Source organism: Ranitomeya variabilis, chromosome 5, assembly GCF_051348905.1.
Source record: "Ranitomeya variabilis isolate aRanVar5 chromosome 5, aRanVar5.hap1, whole genome shotgun sequence".
In the NCBI taxonomy this organism is placed as follows: Eukaryota; Metazoa; Chordata; class Amphibia; order Anura; family Dendrobatidae; genus Ranitomeya; species Ranitomeya variabilis.
In genome coordinates, this window is record NC_135236.1 from 84254239 (window position 1) to 84276547 (window position 22309).

Sequence of the window (22309 nt, forward strand, 5' to 3'; positions counted from 1 at the left end):
ACACAATCCCGCCCCACACATCACCACACACAATCCCGCCCCCCCACCCCATCACCACACAATCCCGCCCCCCCACCCCATCACCACACACAATCCCGCCCCCACCACATTACCACACACAATCCTGCCCCCCACCACATCACCACACACAATCCGCACATCACCACACATAATCCCGCCCCCCACCACATCACCACACATAATCCCACCCCCCACCACATTACCACACATAATCCCGCCCCCACCACACCACACATAATCCCGCCCCCCACCACATTACCACACATAATCCCACCCCCCACATTACTACACATAATCCTGCCCCCCACCACATTACCACAATTAATCCCGCCCCCCACATTACCACACACAATCCCGCCCCCCACCACATCACCACACACAATCCGCACATCACCACACAATCCCGCCCCCCACCACATCACCACACATAATCCCACCCCCCACCACATTACCACACATAATCCCACCCCCCACCACACATAATCCCACCCCCCACATTACTACACATAATCCTGCCCCCCACCACATTACCACAATTAATCCCGCCCCCCACATTACCACACACAATCCCGCCCCCCACCACATCACCACACACAATCCGCACATCACCACACAATCCCGCCCCCCACCACATCACCACACATAATCCCACCCCCCACCACATTACCACACATAATCCCACCCCCCACCACATTACCACACATAATCCCACCCCCCACCACATTACCACACATAATCCCACCCCCCACCACATTACCACACATAATCCCGCCCCCACCACACCACACATAATCCCGCCCCCCACCACATTACCACACAATCCCGCCCCCCACCACATTACCACACATAATCCCGCCCCCACCACACATAATCCCGCCCCCCACCACACATAATCCTGCCCCCACATTACCACAATTAATCCCGCCCCCCACCACATTACCACACATAATCCTGCCCCCCACCACATTACCACACAATCCCGCCCCCCACAATACCACACATAATCCCACCCCCATTACTACACATAATCCTGCCCCCACCACATTACCACAATTAATCCCGCCCCCCACATTACCACACACAATCCCGCCCGCCCACCACATTACCACACACAATCCTGCCCCCCACCACATCACCACACATAATCCCGCCCCCCACCACATCACCACACATAATCCCGCCCCCCACCACATTACCACACATAATCCCCCTCCACCACATTACCACACATAATCCAGCCCCCCACCACATTACCACACATAATCCCGCCCCCCCACATTACCACAGATAATCCCGCCCCCCACCCCATTACCACAGATAATCCCACCCCAACACATCACCACACATAATCCCGCCCTCAACACATCACCACACATAATCCCGCCCCCCCACCACATTACCACAGATAATCCCGCCCCCAACAAATCACCACACAATCCTGCCCCCCACCATATTACCACACATAATCCCGCCCCCCCACCACATCACCACACATAATCCCGCCCCCCACCACATCACACTATTGTTATTAACTTAATTTTAAGTTAATTTACCACCTGCGTACGCGCTATTGAATGTTGTCATTATTTACTTTAATCAGCAGCAGCGTTAATTAGATAGCAATGAGCGTGCCGAGCGTTAGCTGGCTGGAAACAGCTAGTGTGGTATTATTGGTCATTTCTAAAAAAAAATATGTGACACATAACTTTAAAGAAAAATAAAAATATACAGTTTTAGATATTTTAAGAAATGTTTAATAGTTTAGAGTAGAGTAGGGCCCTGCCCAAAGAGTCCACCTTGTTGGGGTAGCGGCTTAAAAAAATATTTCAGCCAAAACAAAAGCTGATGGCTATGAATGTGATATGGTGTTCGATGGGAACTATTAGTGTGATTGGTGAGAATGTGATGCAGAAGTGGAGTTTCTCCAAGAGTGGGCGGTGGGACTGTGGAAGGTTCAAGGGGTGGAGCCTAGGCAGAGTCTCAAGGGGGCCCAAAAACGTTGCTAGTGTGAGGCCCTGAAATTCCTGGTGGCAGCCCTAATGTGGATATATTTCTGACAGCAAATAGCTGTGTACTGTGACATGTGAAACTATCCATTACAAAATGATGAATTTTTACACGTGAAGCAAAAATTGTTATTTATTCCTTAGTAATTATTTACTTAGTGTTGTAAAAAGGTGTCAGTGGGGAATTAGACCCGTTAATGACTGTCGTAAAAAAGGCTTATCAGCAGTTAAGGGATTAAGGAGTTTTTCTTCACTGCTTGGACCTTGCATGTGAGATTCTGAAAAAGAACACCTCCTTCTGGAATCAGAGTCTGGCAGCAGCTTCTCTTCCCCCCCCCCCCCCCTTCTGAAAGCTCAGCATGTATGTGTGGGAGTTAGAATTAAAAAAAAAGCTGTCAGCTATCTTAGGATGTGACGGCATGGTGACTTTGATCGAGTAACATTAAAATCAAAAGAAGCGCTGCCAGAAATCCATAATAAGTAGTGATGAGCGAGTATACTGTTGCTCGGGTTTTCCTGAGCATGCTCGGGTGATCTCCGAGTATTTGTAACTGCTCAGAGTATTAGTTTTTGTTGACACAGCTGAATGATTTACAGCTACTAGCCTGCTTGAATACATGTGGGATTCCCTAGCAACCAGGCAACTCCCACATGTACTCAGGCTGGCTAGCAGCTGTAAATCATGCAGCTGTGTCAACAAAAAATAAATCTCCGAGCAGTTACAAATACTTGGAGACCACCCGAGCGTGCTCAGGAAAACCCGAGCAATGAGTACACTCGCTCATCACTAATAATGAGCTGATTTATTGCATTTTCACATTGCAATAAAACACAAATATTGCACACATTTTTTGGTTGCATGGTTTCTCTGATCAAGATCAATGTGGGCATGTAGCACTTGGCTAAAGTGTATGGGCAAGCTGTAGGGTATGTGCACATGAGGTCTATTTCAAGTGGTTCTGCTCCAAAACAGTCTGGAAAAGTGTCCAAAAAGAAGAGTTGAGTATGCACAGAGTCCGATTCATTGTCTACACAACTGCCGGAAAAGCAAAGTACAGAACTCTACTGTTTATAGTAGCCCCATTGACTATGAATGAATTATAGGTGGAATAAGCACACCACCGCTAGTCAAGATCGGGCTGCAAGCATGGTTCCTAGGATCCAAAGCCTAGTTCTCAGGATCGCTGGCTGTTATAGCAATAAGTTATCACCTATCCTTTAGTTAAGGGATAGGTAATGGGCAAAACAAATGGGTTGATTCTGCACTGCCTTAGGAAGAAGAATGATGGATGCCAATCTAAATAGTACGTGGTTTATACGTCAAAGCGTTTTGAAGCTTTTTCATCAGGACTACCATGAACTTCATCGTGGTTGTCCTGATAAAGAAGCTTCGAAACGCATTGACGAATAAACCGCATACTATTTAGATTGGCATCTGTCATTCTTCCTACGGCAGCGCAGAATCAACCCATTTTTTTTTGCATTATCTATGTTCTATCTCCTTGTCGGTCTGCAGCAGCCTCAAGCGTATTCAGTGGTTGTGTGTACACAACCCAAACCAGGTGAGTGCAATTGTGCCATCTTCCCCATATTTGTTTTTCCAGATAAGACCCTATTTGTACTTTGTTTCCTTCCAGTCTCTCTTGATCGTTTAAGGGATAACACTTGATTTTAGGAATAAGGCCATGTGCACACGTTCAGTATTTTTCGCGTTTTTTCTCTATAAAAACGCGAAAAAAACGCTCACATCTGCCTCCTATTATTTACAGTGTATTCCACATTTCTTGTGCAAATGTTGCATTTTTTTCTGCGAAAAAAATCGCATCGCGGAAAAAAAAAGCAACATGTTCATTAAAAATGCAGAATTGCGGAGATTCCGCACAACTAGGAGTGCATTGATCTGCTTACTTCCCGCACGGGGCTGTGCACACCATGCGGGAAGTAAGCAGATAATGTGCGGTTGGTACCCAGGGTGGAGGAGAGGAGACTCTCCTCCACGGACTGGGCACCACCATATAATTGGTAAAAAAAAAAAGAATTAAAATAAAAAAAGTCATATACTCACCTTCGATGGCCTCCGAAGTGTTCCCGCCTCTCCGGTGCATGCTGCCGCTTCGGTTCCTATAGCTGGTGTGCGGTGAAGGACCTGCGATGACGTAGCGGTCTTGTGATTGGTCGCGAGACCGCTCATGTGACCGCTCACGTGACCGTGAAGTCACCGAAGGTCCTGCACGCACCATCTATAGGAACGGACGCCGCTGAGGAGATCAGCTGTCTGCAGGTGAGTATAACCATTTTTTTTAATTATTTTTAAACATTCTATCTTTTACTATAGATGCTGCATGGGCAGCATCTATAGTAAAAAGTTGGTCACACTTGTCAAACACTATGTTTGACAAGTGTGACCAACCTGTCAGTTTTCCAAGCGATGCTACAGATCGCTTGGAAAACTTTAGCATTCTGCAAGCTAATTTCGCTTGCAAAATGCTAAAAAAAGCGTAAAAAATGGGAAACCCACCCCCCCCCCCCCCCAAAAAAAAAATGCGGATTTCTTACAGAAAATTTCCAGTTTTCTTCAGGAAATTTCTGCAAGAAATCCGGACGTGTGCACATACCGTAACACTACTTCATATACCGCTTAAAATCAGGCGATGACCTTCTGGATGGAGAAAGGAACCAATATTTCAGTGCATAAGGGCCCAAAACATACCAACCCCAGAAACGAGAGAGCATCATACATTTAGGTCCAGAAGTATTTGGACAGTGACAAAATCGCCATGATTTCATCTCTGCATGACACTTTATTTAAAATGAAACAACTGACATGCAATTGGAGTGAAGACTTTCAGGTTTAATTAAATAGGCTGACCAAAAGTATTACGTAAAACGTTTAGGAATTACAACTATTTTTCTACAAAGACGTCTAATTTCAGGGGCTCAAAAGTAAGTGAACAAGTTAACTTTACCATAAATAAAATGTTCATGGTCGTAAACTAAAATCCATAAAGACATTCCCGGAGAGAGGAAATATCACCCTCACATTGAACATATGGGATTCATTATAACTGGGGAAGTGAGAAAGAACTGACACTTCAACCTCAATTGAAGTAGGTACCTCCTGACCAGGTAATTACAGCAAGAAATTTGATCTGAGAACCAGTCACCATGACGGAGATTTTATTTACTCAGAGACGGTGAAGTACCATTCCAAGGGAAGAGCTTCGTCTGTTCAAAGCACTGGTCCCTGAAATTTTAGAGCCAGTGGTCAGTGATGTGATGAATATCCAAACAGACTAAAGAAATGACCGCACTGCCAGCTGGTTCTATCACCTGAGTAATAACAATCCAACCTAGATACCAGAAGCTGTGGGATATCGGGTGCTCTCGCAGACGTCAAATAAAGTCATTCAAGCAAGAGAAAAAGAAAAAATGCGGGCACTCACCATCCAACTTTGCTTTAATCTTTATTCCAACATGATGTAAAATACAGGACAGGCAGGGAAATGTATATCCACTAGACGACGGCCGTTTCGCGCGAATGCGCTTCCACGGGTCTTGAACTTGTTCAAGACCCGTGGAAGCGCATTCGCGCGAAACGGCCGTCGTCTAGTGGATATACATTTCCCTGCCTGTCCTGTATTTTACATCATGTTGGAATAAAGATTAAAGCAAAGTTGGATGGTGAGTGCCCGCATTTTTTCTTTTTCTCTTGCTTGAATGATGTGATGAATATTGGGGTTTGCATCGATCTTATATGTATGGGAGATATATTTTTGGTGTCGTATCGAAGGGACACACAACGCACATCATCACCGTAAGGCCATCCTAACCCCTCCAACTTAATATTGGTCAGATGGATGATGCTATTCAAGCCATGCTTCATCTCTCTAGAAAGGTAAAATTGCAAAAGGAAACATGAAAACAATATCTGCCACCTGTAACCTCCAGGGGCGAGATATCCTGAAAATTAGGGATCTCAAAGTTCTAACAGACATAAGAGCCATTCCTGCAACATCAGGTTTAGTAAATTTTCTTTTGTTATCTCTTATGCTATCTAATTGTATATACCATATAAATACCGTATTTTTCGGCGTATAAGACGACTGGGCATATAAGACGACTCCCAACTTTTCGGGGGTCATCTTATACACCGGGTGTCGTCTTATATGGCGTGTACAGGGAGCGTTCCCGGATGATTCCCAAGGTCTGGAGGAGAGGAGACTCTCCTTCAGGCCCTGGGATCCATATTCATGTAAAAAAAAAAAAAGAATAAAAATAAAAAATATGCACACACAGCGCTGTTAACACTATCTATTTTAGTCCCTGCTGGCTCAACGCTACACAGGCAAGTATGATATAACCATTTGTTTAGTGGGAATTTACTCCCTACCCTATCATTTGTAAATCCCAATAGAAACATCTGCTCTTTATTTTATTTATTTTTTTGCAGCACTCTTTTTTGGTTAGATAATGTATATACACCATTCCTGATGCGCTCTGTTGGGACCATTGGCCATATATTCCTATACGGGGTAAATACCTATTTCAATATCCACACTTCAATATGCCTTTAAGTACTAGACCCTGACAGATCTTATTATAAGTCTTTGTTATCTATATTGCACTTTAGGCTGGGAGATGCCTTGGGGTATATTGAGATATATACATACACACATATATATAGAGATATATATATATATATATATATATATATATATATATATATGTATATATATATACGCATTTGGCTATCTCTCATTATCTCCTATCACCTTGAACAGGTTAAGGCTTGGCCATCTTTATTGATTATCCCAATACAACAAAACATCCATTTATAGAAACAAACCGCCACAAAGGGTATGTGCATCCGTTTTACTTCCCTGAATGTGTGTCTTGTGTACTGCACTCGTTTAAACCTGACCTAACTCTTTTAAACCATGTTCTCCTGGATGTCCTTTACAACGTAGGCCTCTGTAAGAATATAGCTGTCTATTTGTCTATGTCTCTTAGTACCCTGAATTGTTTTCTAAAATTGTTTTCTAAAATTATCTGAAATTGTATATAGGATTTTTTCCAAAAATTGTATATATTCTGTACATATCGATCTGTTATTGTACATAGGTTATTGTAATTATGTGATTGCACCTAAATGTTCACCGTTATCTTTTCTGTTTGTTGCAGCATTATTGTGATCAAGGCCACTGGGTGGCCGAAACGTTAATTGCCTAAAATTACCTGTCGTTTCGTCTTCATCACCATACTCCGATAAAGTGTTCACCTAAGCAACTCTTTTTGAACTGGATGAGTGCAGTGATTATTCATTCTAACTGTTGATGGGACCATGGGCTCCGTTCACTTGCACCTCAAACTTCACAAATAGTCGAGTGCTAGCTTTTTGTTCTTTCTACAGGCCTGGTCACGGAAACAGCCAAGACCTTGACCAATCAATTGCACAATTGTCCTGACGATTGGAAGCAGCAGGGTTGCATCCCCTGGCAAACTGGTTGAAGCAGTGGGATTTGTGCAAACCACCCCCCCAATGTCATTTTCTGTCAAAATGGTGGGAGTGGTGAGATCTGCATGAGCTCCCCGGTGTCATCCATGACAAACTAGTGGCAGCAGTGGGATCTGTGTGACCCCTCGCACCTTACATGGCTGTTATCCTTAACATAATTACTTTGTAGAGAATTCTTTGCATTCGATAAATATCTGAAGTCTGGAAGCCAAGGACGTCACCAAACTCTGGGTTTCCTCCTTTGTGATGGTTTGCAAGCGTTTACTGCTTATGACTTCACGTGTTGCAAAGGCTTCCTAAGCGTTTAAAAAGGTCCCTTCGTCTGTTTCAGTAGGATCCACAATCATGGGGAAGACTGCGGACTTGACAGATGTCCAGAAGGCAGCCATTGATATGCTCCACAAGAAGGGTAAGCCACAAAAAGTCATTGCTAAAGAAGCTGGCTGTTCAGAGTGCTGTATCCAAGCATATTAATGGAAAGTTGAGTGGAAGGAAAAAGTGTGGTAGAAAAAGGTGCACAAGCGACAGGGACAGGCGGGGCTCCAGGAATCAATGGCTGTAACAGGGCGTATCCTCCGGGGAGAGGAAGAAATACCGTATACTATGATCGAGGCCCGATGCTATCGCTTTGCAGCTTGCCCCCCCATCGGCACGTCACCACCCTCCCCATGCGATAGCATCGCGCCTCCATCTAGTATATAATAAAAAAATTATACATATATTAAAATAAAAAATTGTGGTCTGAATAGCAGAGCCATGTGCCTCCTACGGACACTATGCATGAACTGGTTCGAGCTGGAGCCAGTGGTGGGTTTATAATGCAGAGGAAGAGGAGTTAATTTCTATGTATTCACTTAGGGCTTGTTTCCACATGCGAGAATCACGTCCGTGTCTCGCATGTAGAACCCAAGCTCTGGTGTCTGCACTCCGGAGCAGAGCGTGCGGCCGCATAGGAACACATGGAGCCGCACAGCTCCGCTCCAAAGTGCCGGCGCCAGGGCTTGGTTTCCACATGCGAGATACGGACGTGTGACTCACATGTGGAAATGAGCCCTTAGTGTCAGCCTCCTAGTGGCGGCAGCATACACCCATGGTCCTGTGTCCCCCAATGCGATGAAGGAGAAACTAAAAGTCCAAAACGTGTATCACTGTCCAAATACTTCTGGAGTAGTGATGAGCGAATATACTCGTTGCTCGGGTGGTCTGCGAGTATTTGTGAGTGATCGGAGATTTCGTTTTTGTTGACACAGCTGCACGATTTACAGCTGCTAGCCAGCCTGAGTACATGTGGGGGTTGCCTGGTTGCTAGGGAATCCCCACATGTAATGAAGCTGTCTAACAGCCGTAAATCATGCAGCTGCGGATAAGAAAACTAAATCTCCGAGCAGTCACAAATACTCGGAGACCACCCGAGCGTGCTAGGGAAAACCCGAGCAATGAGTACACTCGCTCATCACTATTCTGGACACAACTGTAGCCCCTCACATACTACTCACTTTTATTTACAACCCTTTTAATCAAAAATGCGTCCAACACATTCTCCCCACAATGGTAAACATTACATGCGTATGTTATCAAAGACTTTTATTTTATATTCTAATGATTTAAAAAAAAAAAAAAAAAAAAAAAAAAAACAACAAAAAGAAAAAAGTTTCAACATAATTACGGTATGTGATTTCACAGATCATTTGTACTCTTTCCCTTTACATGACAGATCAGACAGGTGAACACAGACTGGAAGTTATTTAAAAATAAAAAAAAATAAAAAAAATCATACAAAGACAAAAAAATAAAAAATAATATAAAAAAAAAAAGTTATCGGGCCCTGCAGAGGGCAATTACTTCCCACACCACCCAGCACCTTACCCACAGGCCCAAAGCACGGTATATACTATAAATGACAGGTGAGATCATGACAGCCATTTTTTCTTATAAGTGATTAGACATTCAGCTTGATTCACAGTACCCGATGAAAGAAAAAGAAACCGCAAAATCCATATTATCAGTTGCAATTACAAATCATAATTTTCACAAATTATGTTGGATCTAGAAGATTTCCTTGAAGCGGAAACTTCATTTTATTTTTTTCATATATCAATAGTTCACATGAAATAAAAAAAAAAAATATATATATATATATTTTCTCCTCCTGGACTGATCATTCTCAAAATATTTAATTTATAGGTAAAAATCTGTCTACACTGACTACAGATTACCCCATTACAGAGATAGGAGATGACAGTTGGTGCTTATAAAGTTCTATGGAGAACTGTCGTTTTTCAGGAGAACTTGCGGCAGAATGTCTGTGTGTTCCGCTATCTCCTCCTCCCTCATAGAATTTTAAAATCACCAACTGTCATCTCTCTCAGTACTGGGAAAAACTGTCTTCACGGAGGACAGATTTTACCCCTGAATTGAGAGGGAAAGACCAATCCAGTCGGAGAAAGAAGATATATTATAAAAAGTTTATTTTTTTTTCCAAGTGTACTATTGAGTTATGAAATAAAAATAAAATAAAAGTTACCCTTTAAAGGCATACTCCACTTGTAATCAGTTTACAATTCACAGTTGAGTTACATGACGTTTTCTTCTCTATTAATTGCTATACCTATGTGCAAGATTCACATCCCTTACCCCTGGGCGATGTGATGACCGCTACACAGAGCTCGACTGTTAAGTTGCATTTAGGTGGGGCGACAATCGGCGGTCGTGCATTTGTAAGAGTGCTTGTTCCCGATTTACTGGCTCATGTAATCGTGCCGTCGATCACCCGACTATTTTTTATGCCAACATAAACTATTAAATCGGCACACATCGACCCTTGTAAAAAAAAGAAGGCTGTGCGGCAGATAACATGATGCTGTATGGGGACAGAACTTGTAAATGGAGGCTGATCTACATGAACCATTATGTCACACCACTGTGTGTACGCGGGAAACCAGCCATTGTGTATATGAATGGAGAACCCGACATAAAAGATGACAAAAACGGTAAAGCAAAGTGGCAGCAATCTTATGCATCATTAGTGAAATTACACTTAATACAGTTTTGCGACCCGTAAAACCCGCAACAGTTGCTCTCTGCGCACACAGTGAGATTACCGTCACCGAGAACATCGCCGGGGCTAGATACAGAGATGCCGACAGTGGAGGAGCTGTACCGGAACTACGGGATCCTGGCCGACGCCAAGGAGGACGTGAGCCAGCACAAAGCTTCGCATCAGGTTATCCTGGATGGTGTTAAAGGAGGAGCGAAGGAGAAGAGATTGGCGGCTCAGTTCAATCCCAAATTTTTAAAATATTTCCCGGAACTTTCCGATGCGGCGCTCAACGCTCAGCTGGACCTACGTGAATTTGATCAGATTGGTTGTTTGGTATTGTACTTTGTATGGCAGAAGGGTACATTCACGATGTGGAAATGTACGTCAGGGTGTGCTGCCTATAATATGGCAGGGTATTTGGGGACATCGTTCTGCCCCTATCATTGCTTGGACAATTGCATATGGTCGATCGGCACTCGTTAATGGTGCACCTAGACGTGCAGTTTGTGGGTGCACACTAGTATAACTCACTATTCCTATGAGGTTTATTCAGTCTTTTACCGTAAAAATCAAGCCAAGCTGACTGCAATATTGTGTACAAGACCAACACGTGGGAAAGTCGCGAGACAAGCAGCAGCGGGGATTCGAACATATTATTCAAGCACTATAGGCACTCGGTCAGGACCCGAACATGACCAGATAACATCTTAGAGCACGTCCACATATCATTAGTATGGAGGCCTCCCGATTCCCCCCGTGGCAGATTTTGTGGGAATGAAGGGGGGAGTCATTTTGTTTTCAGGGGAGATGTCTCGGCCGACAGCCATCTGATGTTTAGTCAGATTGAAAAATGCAGAGAAGACAATGGCAACCAATGCAATCTCTAAAAAGGGGAACTAGAAAGTCATCGTTACCGTATGGAAGCAACATTTTCTGGGATGGGAGCTGAATGCTGCCCGGGGTATATGCCTATGTTCACATGTCCAGTAATTCATAACAAAAACAAATAAAAATCACACTGTACATGATCCATTCAGTCGGAAATGTCCTAAATTGCCTTCCGTTTATTTCCAATCCGTTTTTTCAAAAACCGTAGCCTGTACCATTTTTGACGATTTTTTTTTTAAAAAAACATTGAAGTCTAGGAGAAACAGAACATGATAGATGATCGGTCGATTGCTCAACTATTATCTCATCCATTTAAGCACTCCCAGAATGCTAGAGATGTTCAGACGCCGATACTACAAACGGGACAAGAACCAATGCAAAGCGGAAAACAAAATGTGCATCCGTATTTTCTTAGCTTGTAACGAATCCAGTTTTTGTTTTTTAATACCACATTTGTTACAACTGGACATGTGAACAGAGCCCAACTCCACTGGACTGGTAAAACGGGACACATTGGTTGCTATATTTTTCCCTGCATTTTTTAATTTTTTTTTTTTTTTTTTTTTCTAAAAATCCAGTGTGAAGTTGGAGAAATTATTGGCCCTGCGGTGCAGAAAATTAGGTAGCGTGCAGTCCTTTAATTTTCAGGATTGAATGAAAGTGGAATGGTGCTTATTGCTCCCAAAAGTAGGAGAAAATGGTTACTAAAGGATCATTCCCAACATTGCAAGTTATGAATTTGATAATGGGTGGCAGTCAGATTGTTGGGAGCCCCCGATCCAGAGTCTGAAATCCCTCATCAGATCTGTCGGAGAAAGCAGAGCACCGTACTCCATCTCTGGCAGACCCATAGAAAATGAATGGCGCAGGGGCTTTCCATTCTTATATCTCAGGATCGGTGGGGGTCTGATTGCTGGGACAGACGATAATTTGCAATGTTGAGAGAACATCACTTAAATCTCTTGTCTTATGTGAAGGACTCGCAAATAAAAGGTGAAATGTAAAATATATCAGAGAAGATAGGATGTGAAGAAAAAGATGGTCAGAGAAGAGAACGGAAGGCAGGGAAGACAAGGCGAGAGGAAACATCCCAGCGTTATTGTGGCACCAAAAAAACAAACAAAAAACAAACAGTAATCAGTCCTTGAACCCCAGAGGTCACTGTTAGGAATGACGGCAGAAAGTACAGTAATAAACCTTGGTGGTCACTTTATCCTTTGGTTGAACTCCTTGGTCTATTTGAAAGAAAAAAAAAAAAACAAAAAAACAAAACAGATGCTCAAGGCTTGTAGGAAGAAATAGGTGACTGTGCCTCACAGCTGGACATACAGAATTATATTAAGTGTTTCCTATGTGGTTACAGCCCATGATAATTAACGGTTTCAGTGCAATGGGGGCCTCTCTCCCTCCCCTCGCCAATCAGCTCATTCCAGCAGTTCCACGTAGTTGGCGGGGAACATGCCGAAGTGCCCATCGGGTCCGTATCCACGCCACCAGCCATCGTCAATCATCTCGATGTGCGTGATAATTTGGTCAGGGTCAAATGAAATCTCGGTATCATCAGCTGTGTAGGAGAAAGAAAAAGAATATTAGTTATGTTGTGCCAGAACTCTATCTATCTATCTACATACACACATATACTAGATGGTGGCCCGATTCTAACACATCGGGTATTCTAGAATATGTATGTAGTTTTTTTATGAAGATTTAACAATAATGCAATGAATAAACAGGATTTTCTGGGTAAAATATATACATTATCAGTGAAGCGGTGTTTAAATCCCGCGCCATTATCACTGGTTGGTCGTGGCCGGCCGGGCGCGACCAATCAGCGAAGAGTGGTTCAAATCCCAGGCCAATTAGCGGCCGGACTGAGCCTGTCGCCGATTGGTCGCGGGCAGCTGGCGAGACAAATCAGCGACGCGGGATTTCCGTTACAAACAGAATTAGACGATTATATAGTAGATACCTGATGCGTTAGAATCGGGCCACCATCTAGTATTCATATAAACATTGGTGCTTACATTTATGTTTTAACCCATTGGACACACTGCCATTGTTTTTCTCCTGTCTTTATTTTAAGAGTCAAAACTTTATTAGTCATCTATCGCTGTTGACAGCTTGTTTTCTACAGGATGACTTATAGTTTTCAAAGACACCATTTATTTTACTATGTGATAAACTTAAAAACGGGGAAACTTTTTATTCTCTCCATCACAGACTGTTCTCCACGTTATTCTTTCCCTCACAGACTGTCCTTCATGTTATTCTCGTTCTAGTATATGTATGTAGTTTATTTATGAACGCTGATTGGTCGAGGCCAGGCGCAACCAATCAGCGACGTGGGATTTCAGTTACAGACAAAACAGGTAGAGATATAGAGATACTAGGTGGTGGCCCGATTCTAATGTATCTGGTATTCTAGAATATGTAGGTAGTATATAGCACAGGCTACGTACTATATTGCACAGTGACGTAGTATATAACATAGCTACGTAGTATATAGCAGAGCTACGTAGTACATAACACAGCCACGTAGTATATAACAGCCACGTAGTGTATTGCACAGCTACGTAGTGTATTGCACAGGTATGTAGTATATTGGTCAGCCACGTAGTTTATAGAAGAGCCACGTAGTGTATTGCACAGCTACGTAGTGTATTGCACAGGTATGTAGTATATTGGTCAGCCACGTAGTATATAGAAGAGCCACGTAGTGTATTGCACAGCTACGTAGTGTATTGCACAGCTATGTAGTGTATTGCACAGCTACGTAGTGTATAATATCAAAACAAAAAAGAGAAAAAAAGCCAGCTCACCGATAGATGCAAGAGGCACGGAACTTCGTCCTGACACGACGTAGTAGAATCCCAACAACAAAGAAAAATTGTTCCAGCTTCTTCATAAAATTTGATACTTTAATCCAACATATTAAAATAGAAAAGGACACACTCCTGGGACAATGCCATAGCACATGTGAAGAGAGCTACGCGTTTTGACCTTGCGGCCTTTGTCACAGCTGATTAGGTAGCCCATCCGGTATAAGAAGGACTACTACACCAATGGAAAGGTGACTCAAATTTTATGAAGAAGCTGGAACAATTTTTCTTTGTTGTTACGTAGTATATAACAGAGCCACATAGTATATTGCACAGTCGACGTAGTATATAACAGAACCGACACAGCCACATAGTATTTTGCACAGCTACGTAGTATATAACACAGAGCACGTAGTATATTGCACAGCCACGTAATATATTGGACAGTCGCGTTGTATATTGCACAGTCAGGTTGTATATTGCCCAGCTACATTGTTATATACTACATCTCTGTGCTATATACTGAGCCCACGCAGTATGTAACACAGCCCACGTAGTATATAGCAATGTGGGCACTATATGCGTGGTTAAAAAAGACTTAAAATAAAAAATAAACATATACTCACCTTCCGAAGGCCCCTTGAAGTCCTGGCGCCTGTGTGCGGTGCATGCGGCAGCTTCCGGTCCCAGGGTTGGTATGAGCGCAGGACCTGTGATGACGTCGCGGTCACCGTGACGTCATGGCAGGTCCTTCTCGCATAGCATCCTTGGCACTGGAACCTGCCACTTGCACTGCCGAGGACAGCGCGCGACGTTGGAAGGTGAGAATAACCTTTTTTTTTTATTATTATTTGTAACATTAGATCTTTTTACTAAAAAGTTGGTCACACAGGGTTAATAGCTGCGCTAACGGACTGCGTTACACCGCGGTCCGTTAACGCTGGCATTAACCCTGCGAGAGCGCTCAGCGCTGACTGCAGGGCAGTAAAGCAGCGGCCATTTCGCTGGGAGACTATGGCCGTCGCTCATTGGTCGTGGGCGTTTTGTCACGACCAATCAGCGACTTGGATTTCCATGACAGACAGAGGCCGCGACCAATGAATATCTGTGACAGACAGACAGAAGGACAGACAGAAAGACGGATGTCACCCTTACACAATTATATAGTAGATAGAGATATTTTGCAACTTTTACACAAATCCATGATGTCAGAAATCTCATTGCGTGTCCATTGTGGCATTTTTTTCTTTCTTCTAAAGCTAAAATTCTAGAAACAATGACAAACACTGAATAGACATAATGTGACTTCGGCAGAAGGACGTAATCTTCTAGAAGCTACGTCCAGCTATGAGAACACTGTGCAAAAAGTTGTCCCAACGTATCTAAAATGTAGGATTCATGAAAATTCATTAAAAATCTGATTAAGATTATGTTGCGCCTACAGCACCTATGCAGACTTCTGCATCTCCGAGGTAACACTGCAAACAAACCCAGCATCGGCTGACCCTACATGTCCCTGTCCGCCTCACAAAACTGCAGTCAGCAGAACACCAAGGCATTTTTGGCTGCTGCGGGACTTTGTGGTTCTGCTACATGGACACAAACCTCTCCCCCCCTCAATTTTCTAATATTTGCAGCGATGATAAATGATGGCATATCCTAGCGGTAATGTATTATCAGAAGAGCTGACCATGGAGACCCTCAATCATCCCAAGAATGAAGGGGCGCATAGTCGGTATAGCTGCACCTATCATTAGCACATGGACAATCTTCCATCCTTATAATGGATCAGCATTTTTTCCTGTTGAAAAGGACATCTGTTCTTCCTTTAATTAATTTTACCTTTTTATTTTTATATTAGAGGATAAGAAGCTGCAGTTGGAGCTTGGTTTTGGTCTTACTGCTTAAGAGCTTAGTAGTATGGAATATTAAAGGGGTTGTCCATGATCAATCCTTTTTACACCGCAGGCTGACCTTGGTGGCATGTGTTCAGTTTCCTCTCTAGAACCACCCACTGGTGAAATGAAGTATTACATTGTGCCTATTAAAGGGAACCTGTCACCCCCAAAATCGAGGGTGAGCTAAGCCCACCGGCATCAGGGGCTTATCTACAGCATTCTGTAATGCTGTAGATAAGCCCCCAATCTATCCTAAAAGATAAGAAATAGGGGTTATATTATACTCACCCAGGGGCGGTCCCCGCTGCGGTCCGGTCCGGGGCCTCCCATCTTCTTAGGATGACGTCCTCTTCTGGTCTTCACGCTGCGGCTCCGGCGCAGGCGTACTTTGTCTGCACTGTTGAGGGCAGAGCAAAGTACTGCAGTGCGCAGGTGCTGGGCCTCTCTGACCTTTCCTGGCGCCTGCGCACTGCAGTACTTTGCTCTGCCCTCAACAGGACAAAAAGTACGCCTGCGCCGGAGCCGCAGCGTGAAGACAAGAAGAGGACGTCATCCTAAGAAGATGGGAGGCCCCGGAGAGCGACGCCCATCGGATCGGACCGCCCCTGGGTGAGTATAATCTAACCTCTTTTTCTCATCTTTTAGGATACATCGGGGGCTTATCTACAGCATTACAGAGTGCTGTAGACGAGCCCCTGATGCTGGTGGGCTTAGCTCACCCTCGATTTTGGGGGTGACAGGTTCCCTTTAAAATCAATGGGTTGTCTGTATAGCCATGAGCGATCCTCACAAGAAAGAAATGCACTTTTGTAGCGGCTTTCTGCTCTGAACTGGGGGACTCCACTATATTAACTCAGGATACCCTTAGAAACGTCAATTAAAAAAAAAAAAAAAAAAAAAAAAAAAAATAGAACTTGTTAGAGACAACCCCTTTAAAAGGACTTCCTCCACATAATGGATAAATTTGCTAAGTGCTTGTAAAAACAAGCAACTTGGTCATCGAGCTTGTAAGCGCTGCACTGAAGCTAAGCCGGCAACTTTGCCATAGAGCTTGTAAGCGCTGCACTGAAGCTGTCAGATCGCCGAGTCCAGAATATTCAGCGCTACTGCGTTCCTCCGAAGCTGTAGAGGCAAAGGTGCCTTACATAGTGGCATCAGAGAACGCACATTTACTGCCAGCATACAGGACTGCACCAACCCATAAAGGAGTATTGGTATGTGTCCTGGCTGCTGTCTACACATATATCGCAAGCTCCCCTGCTGCCTGCTTTTAAACTAATATTTTTTATGGATAGGAAAAAAAATAAATAAATAAAAAAAAAATAGTACTTTGCTGCTCCCCCACTAGTGCTGCGGCACATCATCTGCATCACTGCTCCTTATTATTCCAGGGCAATAGGATCACCATGGCGCAGGATACAATCAGCGGGATATGATATGCCGGTCGGGCACAGTAATCCGCAGCCATATTTCATGTAACCGCACAGTAGTTTGTGGCTCACTTAGTGCAGGATTAGGAATGTTCTATTTCGTGTGGACACAGGGTATAGCTGTGTATAAGGACGGGGAACATCCAAGGACAACATTCCACTGCTTCTTATACGGTGAGGGGCTCCGATACTAATCCTTTAACTCTTAGTCTGCTCTATAGCAACAGAACTTTGCCTAAAAGTAACTTTGCTAAAACTATGGTGGAAGAAAATAAAATTCTTAAAAAGGCTTCAGTCTGGTTAAAAAAACAAAAAACAAGTAACACCCACCCTCATTGATCCTCCACCAATTTTGTTCTTGCGCTTACCTGGTCCCAAATTCAACACTACTGACTAGTGACTACCACTTTTATTATTATTTAATTTTTATTATTTTTTGTTAACAGGCTTAAGCCTCTTTTAAAAATAATTTCCGTCGACTGTGATATGTATTGTGATAAAGGGGCTGTCTGGGAGTTTAACATTGATGGCCGATCATTAGGATATGTCATCAATGTCTGATCGACGGGGGTGCGACACCCATCACTCCCGCCGATCAGCTTTTCCTGGTGTCGGACGAAACTGCTCAGTCGACGGAATAGCGGCAGTGACAAAGTACTGAACACCCCCCCTTGTCGATCTGAATAAGGGGCAGATGTGCAGCACCCGGCCACGGACACTATACAGTCACTGGAGTAGCGCAGCTCCGTAACGGTGGCGTTCCAGCCGCAGCCACCACCGGGAACAGTTGATCAGCACCCCCACCGATCAGACATCGATGACCTATCTTAAGGATAGGCCATCGATGTTAAAGCCCCAGACAACCCCATTAAGGGAAAAAAAAACAAAAAAAAAAAACACAACATCTTACACATATCTTACCAGCACACTGCAGCGCAGAAATAACCCATTTGTTTCTCCATTACCTGCAGCGTCTGTCAATTATCTTTGATATGGGAGATAATGGAAAAATGTGTCATCAGAAAATATTAAAAAAAAAAAAAAAAGAAGGTTTGAATCAGGTTTTTATGTTAAATATAAAAACACATACTAGAAAAAAAAATTATATATTTGTGTATATTTAAACAGATTGTGGTAATTAAAAAAAAAATAAGATGTATTAATTGTTTGTTTAATACATTTAACATAAAAACCTGTTTTAGACAAAAAGTCATTTTCTGAGGACACATTCCCTTTAGGGGAAAAAAAAACTTAGCATATTTACTTTACTGTTTATGTATCTTATATAGCAGTAAAGGGGGGAAAAAATTAAAAATTAAAAACAAATTGCCACACGTGGACACGTCATTCTCCATCGGGACGTAGCAACCGTTCTTCACATAGACGTGGGTCCCAGAGATGGGACTCCCATCTATCCGACATGTCAGGAATATCCTGTGCAGACGTCCTTTCAGCCTTTAGCTACATGTACCTTGACCTGCAGACTTTATAAACAGTCTAGTCGGGATGTGCTCCCTGACCACGTCACTAGTATGGTGGTGATCTATAGCAATAATGTAGCGAACACAGTAATACCAATGTACTAATATAGAGAAATGCTGTATATATTGCCTATATTTGTTTTCTAATTATCATATTGATGGATAAAACAAAAAGAAGCTTCTACGGCGAGACCCTGACTTTACTGCAGCCTTCCTGTTCTACATATATAAGACACTTGTAGACATCTCTGACCTCCCCAAGAACATGAGGTAGGTTATATTTCAATGTCGGACCCCTCCGACAGAAGGATCCAAGTATTGGGCCTGTAGTAATCTACATTGATGCCATAACCCGGTTCGAATGCAACAACATTTTATATTTTTAGGCAAATCACCAGGCATGGTGCACATCAGTAAGTTCTTCACCATTCCCTAGCCAATGATTAACTCATAACCGTATCATAAAATGACAGATTACTCATCACACAGGATTTCCTCCACCATCAGATACATCTTGTGTCCTAGATTAAGTACGCACTCCATTACCACTAGTGTCACTATATCATCATAGGAAATAGCTGATCATTTCCCCAGAATCAAGACCCTCAAGTGTCGCATACACTCATCCACAACTTTTGGTGAAGTGGCTTTCTCCCCTTTGTAGGCTCCAGCGCCTAATAAAAGGGTTTTCTAATATATTTTATGATCACGTTATTATCGGTGAAGGTCAGACTGACTGGATCCCCCATCACTTCTGCGGTCCTATGTAAGTAAAGAGCGTTGACTGCAATTCCCTGCATAGCTGGACAGTAGGGAGCGCAGCACTGCAGGGAAAAGGATGCAGTGCTACACCTGCACTATATCCTCTCCACGGCTTCTGTATTCGTGCGGTCTGTACATTGCTTGATTGGTTGTGGGAATAGACATAAGAGCCCACAGTGCCAACCTGTAAAAACGGCTAAAATAACATTCTGCTCTGGCAGAGGGGGGCCATATACTAGGATAGGGATAGGGGGGCTATATAGAAAGATGGGGGGGCACCATGTACCAGGATGCACTATATAGGGCATATTGGAGATATAATTTAATGTCAAACGTTCTGTATGCTATTTGGCATGGCATTATAACAACCCCCTTCCCTTTGTTCAGCTGTAACAGGACACCTGGCTCAGGAGAGAATTTGCAGAATTTCAGTGAAGAAATTTGCACCCTCACCAGCTAGCTAGGCTCCAAGCTCCTGCTCATAGTATGCGGTCAAACTGCTGTGATGAGTCAGCTATGATTTCATAAGTTGAATATAGACTTATCGCATGTCCTGGCCACATACCGGTTACATTTTCGAGATCTCTGGATGCTTTAAATAAGGGGGCGGGAGGGAATATCTTTTTTTTTTTTTCATTTATTAGGTTAAACACCCTTTAGTGCCACATGAAAGGCACTAAAGGGTGTAAGTTTATTCGATGTAGGGGCCTTGTGACGTTTTATATCTGCAGGCCTTCTATTCTATATATATACCCCTGCTCCCATAGTAGTGGACATAGCAGGGCTACACATTTCTAAGGGAGCAGTGGCGTAATATGTGACACCGCTCCATCCACTTCTATAACAGCAGTGATGTAATGCATGAATGCATGGTGTAATGTCTACTCTATGGGAGTAGTAATATAGTGGACAGAAGGGTCACACATTACACTACGGCTCCATATGAAATGGACGGATCAGGGTCATGCATTACACTACTGCTCCAATAGAAGTGTACAGAGCAGGGCCATATTTCTAAGGGAGCAGTGGTATAATGTGTGTCACCACTCCGTGCACTTCTATGAGAGTAGTAAGATAGTGGAGGGAAGTGGGGTCATACATTACACCACTACTCCCATAGAAGTGGATGGAGTGGTGTCACCAGAAGCGTAGCTAGGGTTTTGGTTCCAGGGGGTGGGGCAAAACTGAATGGGCCCCTAACTAGGGAACCCCAATTATAACTACGGTGGTGCACCCTAATAGTGGATGTAGGAGAACTTCAGCAAATGACAGCGCAGTTACTAAAAATATAAATTACTTTATACAGTATAATGCCCTCCCCATAGGCCTCCATACAGTATAATGCCCTCCCCATAGGCCTCCATACAGTATAATGCCCTCCCCATAGGCCTCCATACAGTATAATGCCCTCCCCATAGGCCTCCATACAGTATAATGCCCTCCCCATACATAATGCGCTTCCCATAGGTATCCATAAATTCTTTAAAAAAAAAATTGCACCAGCCTCTCTTGGAAGAGTCATTTTTTTTCTCTTGCAAGATGGCACGGCCGGCGTTATTTTCAAACAGATTTTTTAATGGAATTTATGGATACCATCAAAAAGAATACTCAAATGCACAATATGGATGCGATCATGGTGCAGCGCAGGCACACCACCTGCAGAAAAGGATTTTAAAAAAAAACCATACATATTATTCATTATGTGAACTAGGGGGCAGGTCAGTGAGGGATCAGCGACCTGTCAGAAGCCATACAAATGAATACCTAAGCAGAGCACCACATGAAGGCACCACAGGCTGCCCCGAAGCACGAGCATATCATTAACTCAAAACTGAAAAATATTAAGCAACAGCCACAAGACGGATTTAAGCAATCCAGGTATCATTGGAATCAGGCAAATGAAGACAAGGTTTTCCAGCTCCGGAGGTAAAATCAAAAATCTTTATTCCACGTAAGTAAAAAAAGGGAGATTAGCTGTTAGGACATAGACCGGTATTTACCGGAGGAGAAATGCCGTTGTGCGATGACGCCCTTCCGTGCTTGGATTTCTTTCATGGACTATGAAAGCGCCTATAAGGGCTCATTTCCACTTGTGAGAAACACGTCTGTCTTGCATGTGAAAACCAAGCTGTGGCGCCAGCACTCCAGAGCGGAGCGTGCGGCCGCATAGGAACACATGGAGCCACACGCTCAGCTCCAAAGTGCCGGCGCCAGAGCTTGGTTTCCACTTGCGAGACACGGACGTGTTTCTTGCAAGTGGAAATGAGCCGTAAGGGTGAGCTGAACTTTCTCCTTTCCTACATTATTGGAATCAGTATAACGGCGCCGACCTGACGCTGTCTGTAGGTTACTGTGCACAATCCTGCTGACAGGTTCCCTTTAAGTATATTTCATCACCATTTTAGCCCCACATATCCCATCTAATGGCAGCTGCTGACTATGTAACATT

General features: G+C 43.4%; 1 protein-coding gene across 2 annotated transcripts in view; it reads right to left on the bottom strand.

The window, feature by feature from the left end:
- Positions 1-11900: 11900 nt before the first annotated feature.
- The window catches only part of DBNL (drebrin like), a 34782-nt gene continuing 24373 nt past the window's right edge, over positions 11901-22309 (bottom strand). For both annotated transcript variants that reach the window (XM_077262787.1, XM_077262788.1), the window contains one exon: positions 11901-13034. In XM_077262787.1, the coding sequence (XP_077118902.1) occupies positions 12895-13034 (140 nt within the window). In that variant the 3' untranslated portion in view covers positions 11901-12894. The remainder of the gene's footprint in view (positions 13035-22309) is intronic.